The 16,764-nt window shown below is 31.7% G+C and overlaps 1 protein-coding gene and 1 long non-coding RNA gene across 10 annotated transcripts in view; one reads left to right on the forward strand and one right to left on the reverse strand.

The window, feature by feature from the left end:
- The window catches only part of LOC127737774 (uncharacterized), a 55,091-nt gene extending 51,280 nt beyond the window's left edge, over positions 1-3,811 (forward strand). For 2 of the 3 annotated variants that reach the window (XR_007999812.1, XR_007999811.1), the window contains exon 2: positions 3,066-3,811. This is a non-coding gene — a long non-coding RNA (uncharacterized LOC127737774). Of the gene's footprint in view, positions 1-934; positions 1,016-3,065 lie in introns of those variants that run through there. The other variant, XR_007999810.1, reaches the window with a different exon arrangement.
- The window catches only part of LOC127737770 (flavin reductase (NADPH)-like), a 68,942-nt gene that overhangs the window by 11,519 nt on the left and 40,659 nt on the right, over positions 1-16,764 (reverse strand). For 3 of the 7 annotated variants that reach the window (XM_052248679.1, XM_052248674.1, XM_052248673.1), the window contains 2 exons: positions 14,151-14,315; positions 12,833-13,072 (listed from right to left, as the gene is read on the reverse strand). The exons of 2 other annotated variants lie outside the window; for them this stretch is intronic. In XM_052248679.1, coding sequence (XP_052104639.1) covers positions 12,927-13,072; positions 14,151-14,315 — 311 coding nt within the window. In that variant the 3' untranslated portion in view covers positions 12,833-12,926. Of the gene's footprint in view, positions 1-12,832; positions 13,073-14,150; positions 14,316-16,764 lie in introns of those variants that run through there. 2 more of the 7 variants (XM_052248676.1, XM_052248678.1) reach the window with 2 other exon arrangements.

Genomic DNA, 16,764 nt, shown 5'->3' on the forward strand with positions numbered 1-16,764 from the left:
TTCCAACACAAACTGCAAACCAGTGGGACCTGTTGCACCAAGAACGGCAATCTTCATAGTACCTGTCAGTACTGATATCCAACTTCTCAGGTGGCAGGTACCAGTTCTTAGCCTCTGTGCCAGTGTCCCACGTAGAAAATTAGTATTAAAAAACTTTGGCTATCTTTGTCACTTCACTGGGCAGTGATAAATACAAAGATTTAAAATTCTAAGTTTGCATTACACAATGCTACCTTCCCTGTTTTCATTGATATGCAACATTCATGGTTTTATCTTTGTTTGACATGAAAAACCTAGAGTCCCATATACATACTGTTTGAAGGCTAGCTATACATTTTTATCATGCTTTCCATTGGTCAAAACAGTTGGTTCTTTAAGGACAGTGCAAAGTGTCAAATTTTGATGGTAAGGATAGGTTCCGCTGTTGTTTATTCGAGGTGCAAGTGAATAAATTAGGTGATTTTGAATGATTTTCTTGTCAGTAATTAGCAGGTTTGATGCAATGAGGTCTGGAATAGGGTGCAAAATTGAAAATTTGACATGATTTTGTCCGTTATCTGGGAAAAGTAGGTGATTCGGGATAAAGAAACAATATAAAAAACATTGACCAGAATTACTTCACTATCAGTTTCAATTTATTCTTAACACACAAAAAATATCTAGGCATGTTTAAGTCTTACAGATTTATTTACAGCATTTTTTTTTAATTTGGCATGCACTTGCACGTGAATTAGTGAAAAAAAAAAACTGGTTTCTGCCACCATTAACATAGATGATGAAATTAAAATGGAAGGCAGAAGGTTAATTTCACCTTTTAAAAATAATTTCAAGTGTTTTCACTCTAAATCACCCCGAAAACAAACAGAAAATACAGTTTCAGGGATGAACTCATGGTTTTGGTAAATGCATTGAAATTCGAGGAAGATAACTCTATTCAGATACTGATTTTCAAGTTTTATACACAAGTTGAAAGAGTGTGTTTGCTGCAAAAATGTTACTTACAGTTGACTATTCAGTAAGCATATGATATTCCAAAATGTAAAATATGTATAGTAATCAATAATTTACAATGAATCAATGTTTTTCTGATTATATTTTCAGTGGAAAACAGCACTTTTTGTATATTCATAGTGTAAATAAGTAAATATCCCAATTGTCTGACTTTTTTAAATGTCAGCTTACACAAAATGAAAAAGATAAGCTTTTCTCTGTTTTTGAAACAAAAACAATTAGTCAGTGGATGTTTGCTCTGTACAGGGCAACAGAATAAAGGCTATGGAGTTTATGAAACAAGATTTAGAGGGAAAAAAATAAAAATATTTGCCCATCGACTCAGCTACTTTATCTCTGACAATTTTAATCCAATGGATCATAAATTGAATCTTTCACATTTATGTCACAATGAACTGTGCTTAAGGAAAGAACATTTATCATAGAACCACAGAGAATAAATAACAAGCTCAAGATTTGCAAAAATAATGCAGAATGTTTGTTACACTATGGATACCCAAATGTTTACTGTAACATTCAGGTAAAGTCTCTCCTGTTAGCGTATTGATATTCATTTATCATGTTCTCGTTTGCACAGTTTTTCTGAATGTGTGGTATTCACCCGTTTTGTCACAAAGTCTCATATTTTTGATAAATGGGTCTGTCTTTCTGTATTTAAGTCATATGGCTTCCAAGTAACATACAGGATTTCCCATTTCCAAGAGATAAGGAATGGACCACAGAATGACATAAACCTTCCAAATTCCTGGTCCAAATTGTATTTTTTGGTGTAAATGAAAATACCTTACTATGGAAACTTTCACACTTATTGGTTGTTGATCGACGGGAAATTTTCTGTATCTCAGAGTTGGAAAAGTTCTTTACTAAGACTGATTTCAATTTTTTTTATGTCATTCTGGTTCAGTTCCAAATGCCTGGCATATGGCAAGTAGCTTGTATTATACATAGATAAATTAGCAGAGCAAACAAGAGAATCTTTCCTACAGTTTCTATTATCATTTGCAAAACATTGAATAACATTTTCAACTGCTCTCCTGCCGCGCTCAATAAAACTACACTCATTGGCAGAGAGCCTTTTAATTAGAGTGAACTCAGTATACCACTTGCCAAATTTCTTACAAAAATATCCTTGTCGAACCCATGCATTAAGCTGCTTAGTTTTACATTTCACACATGTTTTTGTAAGGTTCTCAACTTGTGGACAAAGCATTTATAGTGGCGAATCGGTATGTTATTGCCTTTAGAATAATCATTTACAGATTTGGGAATTTGGGCAGAGGCATCACGCGTAACAGAACGTACTTTTAAAATTTTATTACTGTTTATTTCATTTAAATGTCGTTTTACAAACTTCCCTTCAGTTAAGACATTGACTCGTCAGTATTGTAGTTTTTTTTACATTTGTCATTGTTATGATTACAATTTGATTTTGGACAAAACGTGTTGGCTACTATCAAATTTACTAGTAGCTTCCTTCTTGTATTATGCTCGATGAAAGGACAGAATGTTTGAGATGCTGCTTCAAAACCAGCTTGCGGGCGATTGTTAAAAGAAGAATCTACCTCCGCATCAAAGGAATTGTCTTGTTCTGCACACTCAAGGACTTTTTTCACACATTCCTGGTTCTCCATCATTGTATTTTTATTGATGTCAACCATTAAATCTGATATTTTGTTGACCTTTCTTTGCATTACCGTCCGACTTAAGCACTGAATATTAAGGCAAGACATTATTGTAATATATCTGAGATCCCAACTTTTGATTTGATCACTGGTATCAACAATGCATTGTTTAGTATACCACTGTCTGGGCCTGTAGGAGATTTCATTGTTGAATAAAGTTTTACAGGTTCAGACGAAAAGCCACAATTTGTACATACTACTTTTACTGAAACACAAATACCCAACCTTTTCGACATGACAACATCTGGTTTAGCAAGCGAACAATTGTGCGGTATAAATTCAATGATTTTTTAAGTGTTACAATTATATTTTCCTCTGAATCTTCAGAAACTGAAAAATCATTCAAATTTTCACATTCCTTATCTTTTTCAGGTCTCATTTTTGAAGGAACCAGGTGTTTAGGCTGTTTAGTGTCTGTTGTTTGATTATCACTCAGAACTTTTACAGCATCATTGTATTCCTGTGAATTTGGACGTTTGAAATCAGAAGAAAAAGAACAGTTTCCACTTGATTTCTAAGAATCCTTGTGTATTGGAAAGTGTTTATGTCCCTTCTGAAACACTTTTTTTTGCTTTGAACGATTTGTTATGAAACTTCGACGAGAATAAACCATTTTAAATTAGAAACGACTATCACTTTTTCAACTTGTTTGTATGAAATGGAAAGGAATTTATGATGGGTCAATTTGACAAAGTAGAGTGCAATAAGAATTAAAAATAGAAGGGATACAGTTTCAACATCTCTGAATCATATGTTTTGATAGATTTGGAACTTTATGTCCTGTGCTGAGTCATCTTAAAGAGGTTGATAGATGCTGTCAAAATATTTACTAATTACCTCCCTTTGACTGTCATATATTAAATCTAACATAATAAATCAATGTGAGGTATATGAATGTAACATTATATAACACAAAAAGCAATTTATTTTTTAGTTCAATGGACTTTTTTTAACATATGGGTACATGCCTTGGATAAAATTATACTTTTATTACATATTTTGAACTGAAAATCTCTGGAAATTTGAAAAGTGGGGTAATATTTTTTATATTTTTTCATAGACATGTAATGTTCTTGGCCTTTTTACATGTTTTCTTTTAATAAAATTTACTACATAATAATTCTATATGGTTTTTATTTGTGCCTAACACATTTAAGTCTTTTATAAGCATTTTTCTGTGATTGTCAGTGACGGCTGGAATTTTGAATGAAATTCCGCAAAGACACCACCTTCCTTTGAAAGCCTGTAAAATTTGTTTCATGAAGAAATATAACTCTCATTTAAGATTTTTTAATTCAAAAAAGACTAATAAACTTGTACATAACATCAAAAGTCAAACACATACAATATAAAAAAATGCGTAAGGTGGCAGGTACCAGTTCTTAGCCTCTGTGCCAGTGTCCCACGTAGAAAATTAGTATTAAAAAACTTTGGCTATCTTTGTCACTTCACTGGGCAGTGATAAATAAAAAGATTTAAAATTCTAAGTTTGCATTACACAATGCTACCTTCCCTGTTTTCATTTATATGCAACATTCATGGTTTTATCTTTGTTTGACATGAAAAACCTAAGAGTCCCATATACATACTGTTTGAAGGCTAGCTATACATTTTTATCATGTTTTCCATTGGTCAAAACAATTGGTTCTTTAAGGACAGTGCAAAGTGTCAAATTTTGATGGTAAGGATAGGTTCCGCTGTTGTTTATTCGAGGTGCAAGTGATTAAATTAGATGATTTTGAATGATATTCTTGTCAGTAATTAGCAGATTTACTGCAATGAGGTCTGGAATAGTGTGCAAAATTGAAAATTTGACATGATTTTGTCCGTTATCTGGGAAAAGTAGGTAATGCGGGATAAAGAAACAATATAAAAAACATTGACCAGAAGTACTTCACTATCAGTTTCAATCAATTCATAACACACAAAAAATATCTAGGCATGTTCAAGTCTTACAGATTTATTTACAGATTTTTTTTTTAAATTTGGCATGCACTTGCACGTGAATTAGTGAAAAAAACTGGTTTCTGCCACCTCATCGATATTGTAATGTAAAGGAAGTAGAGTTATCTCTCTTCTTTCAAAAATATACGCAAAATGTGAGATAAGTTATTCCCCTTGGTATTATTGAATATCTCCTCGTTACCAGTTGCGGATCCAGGATTTTGAAAGGGGTCAGGGGCCCCCAAACTAGAAAAAGTATGGATTGAAATAGGTAAAAAGTCTAGATTAACCATAAATGTAGCTCCATAAGGAGGCCCCGGTCACCCCGCCCCTCTTAACCGCCTCTGTTTACATATTCGATTATATATCATTCATAAATAAAAATAAATACATTTACATACTTACAATCATCCTTTCAGTCATAATTATTATCTTTATTTATCGTTAACGTTGAAATTATATATACAATCCACTATAATGGGAATATTAAGAATTTTGCGCTAAATAAATGATACGGGTTATGTTCTCATATATTTTATGATGGTATGATACTAAACCCCTAACGGGAGGGATTTTGCTTGATTTTCATATCATGAAGACATACTCTTTCAATCAGTTTAATTGAGGTCTGGGGCTGGCATGTTCGTGACTGCAAGTAGTCCTTTGTAAATTTATGTTATCATTGTCATTTTGCTTAGTTTCTTCTGTTACCTATTCTAACATCGGACTCGGACTTCCTTTAAACTGAGTTTTACTGTGCGTATTGCTGTGTTTGTTTATTCTACATTGGCTAGAGGTATAGGGGAAGGGTTGAGATCTCACAAAACATGTTTATCCCCGCCGCATTTTTGCGCCTGTCCCAAGTCAGGAACCTCTGGCCTTTGTTATTCTTGTATGTTTTCTTTTAATTTTTGTTCATCTATATGTTTCGGAGTTGTGTGTGACGTCCATTTTCTCTGAACTAGTACACATTTTTATCTAGGGGCCAGCTGAAGCTTGTCTGCGGATACGGGATTTTCTCGCTAGTGGCCTTAAGCTGTTTTCTGCTCTTTGGTTGGGTTGTGGTCTCTTTGCCACATTCCCTGTTTCTATTCTCAATTTTATGATACCGATTTAAGTAGATGACCCAATACTAATACTCTTTATTACTTAGTGGCGGACCCAGCCCCCACCCCATCCCCCCCTCCCCCTCTTTTGGTCGCAAAAAGTATAAAAAAAATATAAAGTTTTCACGATATATATAAAAAAATTCAATTATCGGGAATTACGCCCCTTTCAAAAATCCTGGATCCGCTCCTGGTAATCATGTATATTTGTACATAACATTATATACTGTAACAAAAGTTTCTGCTATATGGTACAACACACAAAGCTGGCTTGTTCACTTCCTACTTGTGATTTTAAATCTTGTTTCTTAAAAGTCAGTAGATCAATCTCCGACATTCCTCTGACATCAGAATCTAAAACTCGTGCAGCTGTAACACTACTTGCGTAGAACCAAGCGCTCTGGCCAAACTGACCACATTCACCTATCAAAATAAAATTTACATTTCCATGCAGTTTCTGTCGTTTCCTTTATTAATGCGTTAGTAGATGGGAATCGTTACACGATGCATTATAAGTAAGGCAATTTGATGAGGCTTATTTCTGCCGTCGTCGTTGTCGAGATAATTAAGTCGACTTGCCGCGATAATTATCTAAACAAACCTCTTTAATTATCTCGACAATTCGACTTAACGACGACAGAAATAAGCCTCCATAACAATTTGAAGTTACATGTCATTGTATTTTAAAACAATCTGTTATTACTTTGACAGCAATATCATTCAAATTTTATATTCATTGTATAGGGTCGCGAGATATCTTGTGATAGAGTCACATTAAATGAAGTATTGTAAACAAAGGTCCAAATAATTAGAATACTCGATCATCATAGCCAATCATGAGCCTTTTTTTTTTGGCAAATACAATCCATACAATTAGATTATCATTATAACATAAATTATCTGATACATTTACAATTCCAACTTTTTTCAAATGAAACAACCAAATTAAAAGAAAAGAAAAACATGACATATAGTATGTGGTAATCCTTAAAACGCACCACACTCCAATTAACGGTTGAAATATAATTACAAAACTAAGTATCTGAATTTAAAATAGCTGTATTTACATCTTTCTTTAAAACTTGCAGTGTTAGAATTTGATGTATTTCTTAAAGCTGTAAAAATTAAGTTGTAATACTTAGCGGATCTCCGACAGACCTCACCGAGGCCGTCTATCGTGTGACGGTTGCATCAAAACCAAGAACCCAGCGCTGTAACTAGCCATGAAGTTGTATTGAGTATGCCTTACTACACGCGTTACATATCTCTTTGTTTTCAGGTTTCAAATATAATGAAAAACAATCATGGCAGATGGTAACAAATAAACTCATCATAGATACCAGGATTGAAATTTTGTAAAAAACGACAGTTTCTATACTGCAGACGTCGGGCTGTGAACAGGTTCATAAAGAATGTTATCGGTATCAATGTTTTGTTTATTTTCATCCTGGTCTCTGATGAGTTTTCAAATTATACAGACTACATAAACAGGAATGTCTTACTGACACACACAAAAATATCCAGCAGGGTTTTGAGAAGAAAGACTGCTATGGACATTAATATGAACTGGTTGACCACAACGAAATGTCTGTGTCTCAACTCACAAGAAACATCTTTTCGCGGACAGATCTCTAGATACCAGAATAAACGTCTAATTTATAAATTTACCGTATGTGTTCTATTCCCTATTAAAACATTTTGACTGAGTTTGGATTCTCTTGTCGGGTGATCAATGTATAGCCGGATACGGTTATCCTGTCGACACAGTCGGTCTCGCTAAGTTAGGAGTTCAAGCAATTCCCTCAGGTTTACTTTTTTTTTTTTTTGTTATTCCAAATATATTTACGAGATTTGGACATCGGCAATCTACTGTTGCTTCTAATTAACAACAATAGTAAAAAAACAAATATTGTATCATTGATAAAAATAAATACGGCTGAATGGAATGGTTGATGTTGAGACAATTAACCAGTCACAAAATTAGGAGGTAAAAATCTACATAGCTGTAGGTTATCGAAGGCCTCAAACTTTATGCAAAGGCTTAAACTATACGTATCAAGGAAATCAAACAGTAATATTTCAAATAATTTCAAAACGTTTTTCAAACATTTATGTAACACAAATCAATCAAATTGTATCTGAAAGGTAACTTACAGCATTACCTCTGAAAGAATGTTCGTTTTGGTTAAGAACGTGTTTTTCTTTAGGTTTGATCCTCTATTTACCAAAAACTTTTAAATTGCATATTAAAGCCATCTTGAAGAATGTATAAGTTGGTTATATGTTTAGATATACAGCATACTTTTGTTACAACAAAGTACATCTACATTTGAAGCTGTGATATCAATTTATGTGGTATTTTTCCTAAAGGTAACTGTGATTTTGAGATACATATTAAAAATACTTTCCCCGGATTGATAAAACAATATGAGAAAATGAATCATTCAAAAAATAAGGAAAATTTTCATATAATAATAATGTTGGCACATTTGTTTACTTATTTTTTGTTAATAAATATAATTTTCGTTTTTCTGTCAGCAACACATGTACTGCACAGTTTCATGATATGCTGTAATATACGTAGAAAATTATTCATTTCATGTTTTATAATGAAATATTAAACAAAATATTCGTATGACCCACAAAAAATGTTTTAAAAATGCTCCGCGGCAACCGGGTTAACGTATTTTGTCAATCATGACCTAGTATCTTTTTCATCTTGACAGGTATTGAACAAAATCGGCGCTTTTAATAAGAGCGACGTCTTAATGTCTTTAACGACATTTTACACATGTATGCTGTATAAAATTGCATTTTAGTGGAATCCTTGTATTGTTTTTATATGAAAATCTAAACATTATCACTCAATGAAAAAATTCCCAAACTGCATTCCTACTCCAATTCATTTTATTTATTACTACTACAAGTTGATTTTATATATATGTTATTTTTGTTTTGCTGCTTTAAATTTCAGATTTTTCACATTTGAATTTTGAACGGGTCTTTCTTTTAAATAAGCAGTGAGCCTTACCTTATTTTATTTTCCAAAATTAAGACCTACTTCCTCAATAGTTTCGCCGAACTGATTAAATATCAATAACAAGCCTTTGTTTGATATATCGATATGGTCAGTAAAAACGTACCCACTTTACCCCCGATGAAAGCGTAACCACAGTGTTGAAATAAATATTTAAATAAAATTATAATTTTGTATGGTTCATGATCTCAAAATCTTTGCAAAGTACACAAAATTGACACAGAAAAAGAAGGAAAAAAAACTTCATTCAATCTATAAGAAATAGGAAATCGGGTGAATATTTTAAGAAAGAATCCAGATTTTTAATTGCTTCTTACTGTTAAGAGATTATATATCTAATAAAAGATTATATATCTTCATTCCTGGGATCATGTCATCAAAGCTGTCTTAGGACTAGGACATGTCTTCTGATGTGTTTAAGGTATGTTTTAGTTCTTAGTCACGTTAGTCTCCTCAGATAAGATATGGTCATAATTACAAAGTTGAACTGAAAAAAAGAATTACATTTCTCTATTTGTTGACATAGGCCTTTTGTTTCCGAAATTTTTTTTAATCAACTCCTTTTCTTACCCATTCTCATCCAATGAATTTAAACCACTGCTCTGACGTCAGCCTATTCATTTACGGTGGTTTCTTTTTCTAGAATCAGCTTCTTTAAAATGCCTACCCATGTTAAAACGAGCAAAAACAATTACCGTTACCTTGATGATATGTTTTGCATTCAATAATCAAGAATTTTCTAATTTTGCTTCGGAAATTTACCCAAGGGAATTTTCTTCAAATTAATCTATTATAGACAGCAATAATTGTCCTTTTCTAGATTTTGATACATTGTATTGAATTTTCACACGGGAAACTATATACAAGAATTTACGACAAAAAAAGACGTTTTTTTCATTCCTTATTATTAATCTTAACAATTTTTGGACGGGGGTGTTTCTTTGGTCCCTTCTACTGTGTTTATATTTCACAACTTGTTCGCTATGCCGGTGTCTGTAGTCGCATTTTAGATTTCAATGAACGTAATTTCTATATAACTGGCAAATGATTAAGTCCAGAAAACGTTTACTTAATTCTTTCATAGATACAAAAATTTGGTAAGGAAGTTCGGCTCTACCTGAAGAATTCTTACTAAAATTCTTAATTCTTACGGTGATGTTGTTTGTAGAGTACGTAAATCTAGATACGATCCATGCCAACTCATTGATCCTTTGTATAATCTTATTTTCAAAGGTTATCAATTTAACACCGTAGTAAAGTATTTAAAGGGGCATTAGTTACGAGATATAAATCAAAGCATCGTCGATGTTGTGATCCAGCCATATTTATAGCTAGTCTGATATTCTTTCTGACCATACTTTTTTCAATATTTTCTTCTCTTTTCATTTTCAATCTAACTGTAAAATTTCTATGTTATTTTCCAAAGGAAATAAAAATATTAAAGCAAATATTGTTATATATATTGATATTTCAATTTTAGACTCTGTCAGATTTTTTTTGACAAGAATGGAAAGGGATATCGTCAAATAAGTAATATATTTTTTTATATGCCATTTATAATAACTGGCTTTATAATTTCCAGAAAGAGGCCTTAGAAATGCACTTTCTCAACAACAAAAATTAAAAAAAATAATAATAATAAAATAATATTTTATCTAAATTGGTGTTCATTCTTCATTAAGACAAAAATACATTTCCTGTAAATTAAATGTACAAGTACCTAATGATGAGATATTTCCAATTACTGTTAAATAGCAATATAATGGGATATAAATGTAGAACAAACAAATAAGTTTTATTGCAGAAAATGCTCAGGTAAGAGTAATGCAATTTTGTATATTATTTCAACCAAATTTCTGATAACTGCAACTAATTAATTTGAACTTGATTATTGACTTATGTCAGATGATAATGACACTCTGATTTTACAAGTGAAATAAAATTTGCTTGCATTTTTGATACATACTTTTTTTAATTTTTTGTCTTTTCTTTGAAAAAAAACACATCTAATTAATCATTCAGCTAGCTAGCAAAACTAACAGAATATTTTAGTGTAGATTAAAATAAATAAATACATATTTAGGTTTACTATTGAGAATGTGTGTATTCAGTTAGGTGTGTAATAAATTGTGTCTATTTAATTATGTAACAGGTCATGAGATATTAACTGTGGTGAATTAAGCCTGGGGTAATTTCCAATTACCTTTGATTGTAATCAACTTAAATATATTAATACAGATGTTGACCTACATTTCATTGAACAACAACTTACACATTAGATAAGATATTAATATAATACTTTCAAAATTCTTATCAACTGATTCAATTGATGTACAAATACTTTTTCAAATTAATTCATAAATAGTAAATCATTATAAAATTTGATTTACAAAGGAACTATATGCAAGTGTATATCTAAAATAAAAGGGTTGTTCGACCAATCTTTTCTTGATTTAAGGACAAATAACATGTCAAAAGTTGGCAGTTGATGATTAAAATGGTGTAGAAAGTTTCTGCAAGTCATAAAAACACATAATTAGTTTAATATTATGTCTTCAACTTAGTAATCTTCACCATCTCCAAAAACAGAGTGATCGCATAGATCCAGCATGGCTGAATCAAAAAAATAAAATATGATTATTTTTTTTTTGGTTCAATCATTAATGAAAGTCATATAGTGAAATAATAATTCGCTTTTAGCAGCCAATTTAGTTCAATTTTGTCAAACTAAGATAAGAAAAATCGCTGATGAATTATTCACACCTCATTGAATTCGTATTCATGTGACCTTCAATTTAACCCCTTAGCTGGAGATAGGTTACGCATGTATTCAGCTATAAAAAGGAAATGAATGTCAACATTGAAAGTGAAACAAAGATGATCCATTTTGGTTGACTAATTCAATCCACAAAAAAAATCATTATTGTACAGGTAATCACGATGATAATCATCTTTTTTAACTTACAATATGAAATCAAACAAATTTGATATTTATGTTTATATCGGGTTATATTACCGTCGGCAGTCTTCGGGTGTCATCTCGATGGTTAATTAGATGACGTCTATAGATAAAAATGCACACGAAATGTTGATACATATGATTGAGTCAATGTATTGTTAATTGTTTATTTTAGACCTTTTTCTAATTTGGATATACGTTTTAGTTTAGAAAATTGTGTCAAATCGGTGAATTTGACAGCTAATGCCCCTTTAAACAGTGTTTTATTGGTAATAATATTGATTTTGTTTTTAAAAAAATTAAAACATAGCTAAAAACTGTGTATTCATTTATTTTCGTATGTATTCATGTTCGTGCCTTAAGGAAAAATTGTATTTTTGCGGATATTTGATTTCGTAATTTTACATAAGTCTACATACAAGCCTATACAAAATTTGTAGTTAAATGAACATTTAAATTCGTACTCACGAATTGATACTTTAGTCTGGGAGAACAAGATTTAATTATTAGTTGTAATTGGCTCTTTAAACTAAATTCCAGTGACTGCGATTGCTCTTATATCGGTGCTTCGTGTTTTTATGTTATTTGTTTATTTGTGCCTCGTACCAATCTAATTGCAACTGATTTTTAAAACTTGTTCTTGTGTTGTGCTGTTACATTATTGTCCATGTTAGAGAGAGGGTTATCGCTCACAAACATGTTAAACCTCGCCACATTCTTAATGTGTCTGACCCAAGTCAGGAGCCTGTAATTCAGTGCTTGTCGTTGATTCATGTCTGCCATATTTGTTTTTCGTAAACTGTATTTGTTATTAATTAGTTAATCAGTTTTCTGGTGGGATTTTTTTGTGCAGAAGTCCACTCTTAGGACCATAATTGAAAATTGGTAATGTGTTTTACTTTTAGGATTCCTCTTTCGGTATTGTTATTTAGGTTCTTTTTAAAACTTGTGTTATATTAATTTGATTTAAATATTATGCTTTAGGACGAACAATATAAGATTATTTATATGACATTTCGCTTAAATGGCAATATAGGTTTGTGCATAGAGACAAACATTTTTTACCATTTCTTCTTGGTTTTATCAAAATAAACATAGAGAAAGATTTATTATATATATTATCATATCATTCTTTACAACAATGAAATATAAATAAAGAAAAGAAGAGAATTTGGTTTTGGTCTTCTTTACGTTTCAAGTCCTATAGCAACACATTTCTGGTTCCAGTCATGGCTGATAGCACATTCTAACATAAACTTTGCAACGTCACGCCGTGGTATTCTTCCGACAATATCTGGAATGCATTGTCCCTCCTCTGCTTTTATTTCTTTTTCTGTAAAACGTGAGAAGTGTATAATCTGACAAAGCAGCACACTAGTTGGTGTCCATAAATATTTCAGATTAGTTTTATTTAATAAAAAAATATTCAACAAATTAAAAGTTTGATTTGCAACTTTCATGGTTAACAAATGTAGTCATCTGATGTATTACTCGAAACTTGCTAATCTTATTGTCAGTGGAAATCAATACGTCATTTTACAATGTTTTACAAAAATATATAATGAAAAAAACTATCCCACAAACTTTTATAATAAATGCATTTATAAAGTACATGGATAATGACTTTGTTGTTTTGCAGTTTATCACAGTTCAAATGATATTGCATTTGAAATTATTTAAATTCAACGAAATGGTTAAGCGAGATTTCCAAAATGTTCCGTATACCACATTAACTGTGATACCAGTTGCTATTTTGCTATTTTATAATTATATCCTAACTCCTTTGTTCTGTGTCGAATCACCCCTACCAGATCATCCTACCTTGAGTTTCTTTGTTCTGCATGCTTTCTTTTGTTCTGTAACATTTTGGCGGGAATGTCGAACACACAATAAAACTTAGAAATATTTAAGCGGAATAAAGACTTACTTTCAAAATTATGTAGAAAAAAATCCACTAAATTTCCAGTGTCTATGTGGGGAACCGAACTCAAGACCGTTAGCATATGATGCCACGATTCACACTCCTACGCCAAGACGACTGGATACAAACTCTCTGTTAATTTAACATATTTAAGCGTTGTATCCGGGGCTCATAAAGGGTATATACTATATAGTAATATATAAAGTATATTATAATTATTGTATGGCATTCTGAACTAGATGTTATGAATCGTAAATGTTTTTTTCATATAGTCTAGAAGAGCTGGCATGTAAAATAGTTATCCCACTCGGACTTGGTGTGTCAGTGTAAGATCATCCTACGGCCTCCGGCCGTCGGGGTTATCTTACACTGACACACCGCGTACTCATGGGATAACTATTACGTAAATATATATATATACGAATGTTTGAACAATAGAAATTACTCATGACATTTAAAGTTTCCATATTATCTTTGTATTTGTTATTACCTGAACTTGGATCGTTAGTAAGCCCAGGTGGTCGCACGACTGTGTAGTCTATATCCGAACAAGAATCTTTCAAGTAATCTTCCATGTCTGACATACTTTTCAATGTACTTGACAGAAAAATAGGTCTCAAAAAGTATTTAATTATTCTTGGTTCTTCTGGTGTACCTTGAAAATTTGAAATAATATATGAAACTGAAAAACAATAATATATGTTCATGGGACAAAATTCCCCGCTTGCGCGATCTCTTTTCCGTGTTCATTGAACAATGAGATAGGGATCAAAACCGTAATTTAGAATATGATTTTAAAGTGACATCATAATGAACATTTATTAAGTTTAAATTTGATTATCCAACAAATTCATGATAAATTACTCTTAAGATCAGTACTTTGTGTCTTTAGTTTTTTTTTTTACTGTAAATGTTTTTTTTTGTTTTGTTTTTTTGTGCTTAATACCGATCTGATCAGTCGAGCCATTTCCAACTGATTTTTACAAACATGTTAAACCCCAATATCTGTCCCAAGCCAAGAACCTGTAATCCATTGGTTGTCGATAGTTGTTGTATGTCTTATTAGGCCGTTGGTTTTTCCTTAAATTGTTCTTAATATTAATACAAGTATATGGTTTGAGTTTTGCTCATTGTTGAAGGCCGTAGGATGACATGTACTAGTTCACATCTTTGTCCTTTGGTCTTAATGGATACTTTTCTCATTATCAACCAATTATCACATCCTTATGTTTAAACTTTAATCAAAATATGTTAACAGTATTTGGGACGAACGCACAGACCAAAAAAATTAATGCCTCCTACATACCCATATATACAAGTCTAAATTGAAAACAACGTTCAAACCTATGATTGCGTTGGATAAAAACCGCAATTTTTATACGTGTGCATGCAAAACAGTTTTCTTGGTAAAGGGGTCTAAATACAGCACAAAAATCATTTTCAAAAAGACCAAAAAAGTGACAAAGTATATTTTAACAAAACGCATTTGACTAGCAGGTCGAACAACGGATGTTCTTAAACCCTGCTGACTGCCATTGGCGATTGCCAAATAAAATGATCACCAGAATGATGTAACAAAATGGAGCTTGAATATTAATCTAATATCAAACAGAAAACAATAAACTTGCGGAAAAGATGGATACACCGCAAACAATAGGTGCAAATATTAGTACACCATATCCGGATTTCGACAAAAAATGTCTCTTCAGTGATGTTAGGAGTCGAAACGGTATTTGGAAGGCCATATAATTTACCTCAATTTAGGATAGACTCTTGAATTTTGAAGAGTCGAAATAGGATGAACGGATCATATAAACCCGAAGGTAAATATAATACAAGCCCAAACGAAAAAATATAAACAAGTCTAAATTGAAAACAACGTTCAAACCTATGATTGCGTTGGATAAAAACCGCAATTTTTATACGTGTGCATGCAATATATATATATATATATCTATATATATTAGAAAAAAAATTTGATTCCGCAAAATTGCAGATTTAACATTGTTGTGCTGATATTTAGAGTAATTATGAATATTTATATAAATATATATATATATATATATATATCTGATCTGTAACAATTCCATCTTCATGCCTTATCAGGCGGAAACCCAGTTGAAATAGAACAAAAGAATCGAAGCTCTTTGTTAGAGAAGGCGATAAATGCTTACTGTAATGTTTACTGTAGTAACTCAAATTTTAAAAGTTAATAGAAACAAATAAAATGACAGTTTTTGGCTAAATTACGGAATATTTTATCATAAAAACACAATTTGCATAAGTTTTCAATTTATCTATTACATAATTAAGCAGAACAATTAGTATCAGGTCGACGACATGGGTGTCTATTAAGTTGGATCTTAATAAACTGCTTCGCTGAGCGCAGCTGGATACGCCCGCAGAGGTCCAACCCTGAACAGTTGGGGCAAAAATGGACACAATATTCAAGCTTAATACAGGTCTGAATTTGGATTGTAATTAAATATTTGACATATTACAGGTTTCTGAATAAATGTAGTCAAAGAACTTGAAATTGTTTATATGAATTGAATTTATATTCAATTAAAGATTTCTTGCTGTTGTGCAATACACTGTGCTGTTGCGCAATACTTAGTAAATCTGTTGTCAGACTATAAACAAATAAAGTTCAATTAATTCTCAATGTCATATTAGAAATTTATGAAAATAAAAAGGGAGCTTACATCAATAGATATAAACAATTCACCAAAGTTTCATGAGAATTGCTGACAGCATTTTTGAGTTATTGTCAGAAAACTGGAAAATCCCCCCTTTTTTAATGAATAAAACCCCATAACTCAGAAATGTAAAATGTAAAATTTATAAAATTCTAAAGGGAGCTTACTTAAATAGATATAAACAATTCACCATAGTTTCATAAGAACTGCTGAAAGCATTTTTGAGTTTTTGTCAGAAAACTGGAAAATCCCCCTTTTTTATGAATAAAACCCTGCAACTCGGAAACGTAAAATCTAAAATTTATAAAAATCAAAAGGGAGCTCATGTCAATAGATATAAACAATTCACCACAATTTCTTGCAAGTTGGTGAAAGCATTCTTGAGTTATTGTCCGAAAACTGGAA

Source organism: Mytilus californianus, unplaced genomic scaffold, assembly GCF_021869535.1.
Source record: "Mytilus californianus isolate M0D057914Y unplaced genomic scaffold, xbMytCali1.0.p SCAF_4, whole genome shotgun sequence".
Taxonomy (NCBI): domain Eukaryota; kingdom Metazoa; phylum Mollusca; class Bivalvia; order Mytilida; family Mytilidae; genus Mytilus; species Mytilus californianus.